This window comes from Gekko japonicus, unplaced genomic scaffold (genome assembly GCF_001447785.1).
Source record: "Gekko japonicus isolate JY-2015 unplaced genomic scaffold, Gekko_japonicus_V1.1 scaffold772, whole genome shotgun sequence".
In the NCBI taxonomy this organism is placed as follows: domain Eukaryota; kingdom Metazoa; phylum Chordata; class Lepidosauria; order Squamata; family Gekkonidae; genus Gekko; species Gekko japonicus.
Genome location: NW_015177031.1, coordinates 660,316 through 662,308, shown reverse-complemented (window position 1 = coordinate 662,308; position 1,993 = coordinate 660,316). Strand labels below are relative to the sequence as shown.

At 56.7% G+C, this 1,993-nt stretch overlaps 1 protein-coding gene across 2 annotated transcripts in view; it reads right to left on the bottom strand.

The window, feature by feature from the left end:
- The window catches only part of SPPL2A (signal peptide peptidase like 2A), a 44,232-nt gene extending 42,554 nt beyond the window's left edge, over positions 1-1,678 (bottom strand). The window contains exon 1 of one of the 2 annotated variants that reach the window (XM_015427940.1): positions 1,336-1,678. In XM_015427940.1, the coding sequence (XP_015283426.1) occupies positions 1,336-1,389 (54 nt within the window). In that variant the 5' untranslated portion in view covers positions 1,390-1,678. The remainder of the gene's footprint in view (positions 1-1,335) is intronic. The other variant, XM_015427941.1, reaches the window with a different exon arrangement.
- Positions 1,679-1,993: the final 315 nt, after the last annotated feature.

Sequence of the window (1,993 nt, the reverse complement as noted above, 5' to 3'; positions counted from 1 at the left end):
AAGTCCACTGCAATTTAATGGCACTTTACACACACACACAATCTGGCAGGAGATGGTGGGATCTGACTGTACTTAAGGGAGGGATGCTTGCTTCCATTCCACAGATTCCTTCAGGATACCGCAAGGGATTTAAGCAGGTCAATTTCACATCTCTCTTGGCTCACAAAGGGCAATGGGCCTTCTTTGTAGCCACCTGGCCATATAAGGGGTATGGGCCACGGTGTCTGTCTTAATCTTACCAGAGATGCCTTACTGGATCCATCTAGTTTTGCATCCTGATTTAAAGACTGGCTAACCACGGACCGAATGCTCCTTCTTCTGCATTGTACTATTCTTGTTTGGGGCTACATAAGTCATTTCCTGTTTATTTATCCCTGTTTACCAGTCCCTGAAAGGAGCTGCGGTGGCTCAAGTGGTTAAGACGCTAAACTGCAGGCTGTGGAAGGTCAGTAGTTCAGCAGTTTGAGACCCAAGTTGCCGCATGATGGAGTGAGCTCCCGTCTTTAGTTCCAGCTCTTGCCAACCTAGCAGTTCGAAAGCAAGAAATTGCAAGTAGATAAATAGGTACCACTTCAGTGGGAAGGAAACAGCGTTCTGTGCGCCTTGGTGTTTAGTCATGCCGGCCACATGACCACAGAAACATCTTCGGACAGCGCTGGCTCTTCAGCTTTGAAAGGGAGATGAGCACCGCAACCCTAGAGTCGGACTCGACTGGCTTTCGAGCAAGGGAACCTTTACCTTTACTTACCAGTCCCTGACAGACAGAACACAGAGGCCAAGGCCTGCCCGGATGATGCCTCCTAGCCCTGGCACTCAGAGGTTTACAAACTCTGTGATTCTTCTGCATTGGTGAGAGGGCATTTAGTATGCACAGACTCTCACTTTGCCCGCAGGTGGCCCCGTTTCTCTGTCCTGCATTGGAAGGCAAGTTCACTATCAGAGTTAAAAATAGCCCCGACAATAACTCCCAAGCCAAAAGCCCATTTAATCCATTAGTCCGTCTCCTAAGTGGGCCAGCAGGATAGCCTTCCAGGCGGCAGGCCGCGGCCATTCCCACCTTCAGACAGGCACAGGAGACAGGACACGCTTCCTGCGGCCACGGAGGTTTCCTTCGCCCAGGCCGAGGAGGAGTTCCCACCAGGATTGTGACTGCGTGTCTGCAGCACGCCCGACCTGGCCCATCTGAACGCTTCACGCCACCTCGGAGAGACGGGCGCCCCCCCGCCCCCCGCCACGCCGTCCACACGGGGGGAAGTTCAACCAAATCAAAAACCGAAGACACCCGGGCGCCGGGAGGCCCACCGCTCTCGGAGCCCGGCAGCCGCGCCCCCTTACCAGCGGGAAGAGCAGGCCCCAGAGGGCGGCCCGCAGCGCCCCGGCGGCCCCCATGCTCCCTCCTCGGCGCCTCCGCCCGGGAAACGGCTCTTCCCGCTCACGCCCGCCCGCCGGCCGGCCGGCCTCTCGCTCTCCTTCTCTCCCAGCAGCCGCGGCCCCGGCCCTTCCCCGGGAGGGGGGTCGCGTAGGCAGCCCGGCCGCCCCTTCTTCCCCCCGCGCTCTCCGTCCGCGTCGCAGCCGAGCCCGTCCACTTCCTCTTTCACTTTTCCCGGCTGTCGGCGCTCTGAGCAGCCGGCCATAGGACTCGCCTCTTCGGGGCGGGATTTCCCTCGCGAATCGCGATACCCGAACGGGGGTCCTCCTCGGCCCGGTGGCTGCTTGGCGGTCCCGTAGAGCTAAAGGTTCACAAGACACGGGGGGGAGGGGGGGGGGACGCGCGCGTCGGGATTCACTTTTCTTTCTCGCAGGTAGAAGAAGTTGGCCGAATCCATCATGACCGGCAGCAACAAAGTCTTCAGGTAGACTGCAGTTGAAGTGGCTTTACAAAATACCCTGTTCACGGTCACTTTCATTTCTATAAAAAAGACTCTTCCTGGCCTTCTGGACTCAACAAAATCCATCTTTCTTTGTAGATTTTACATCTATCTATATTATCTAT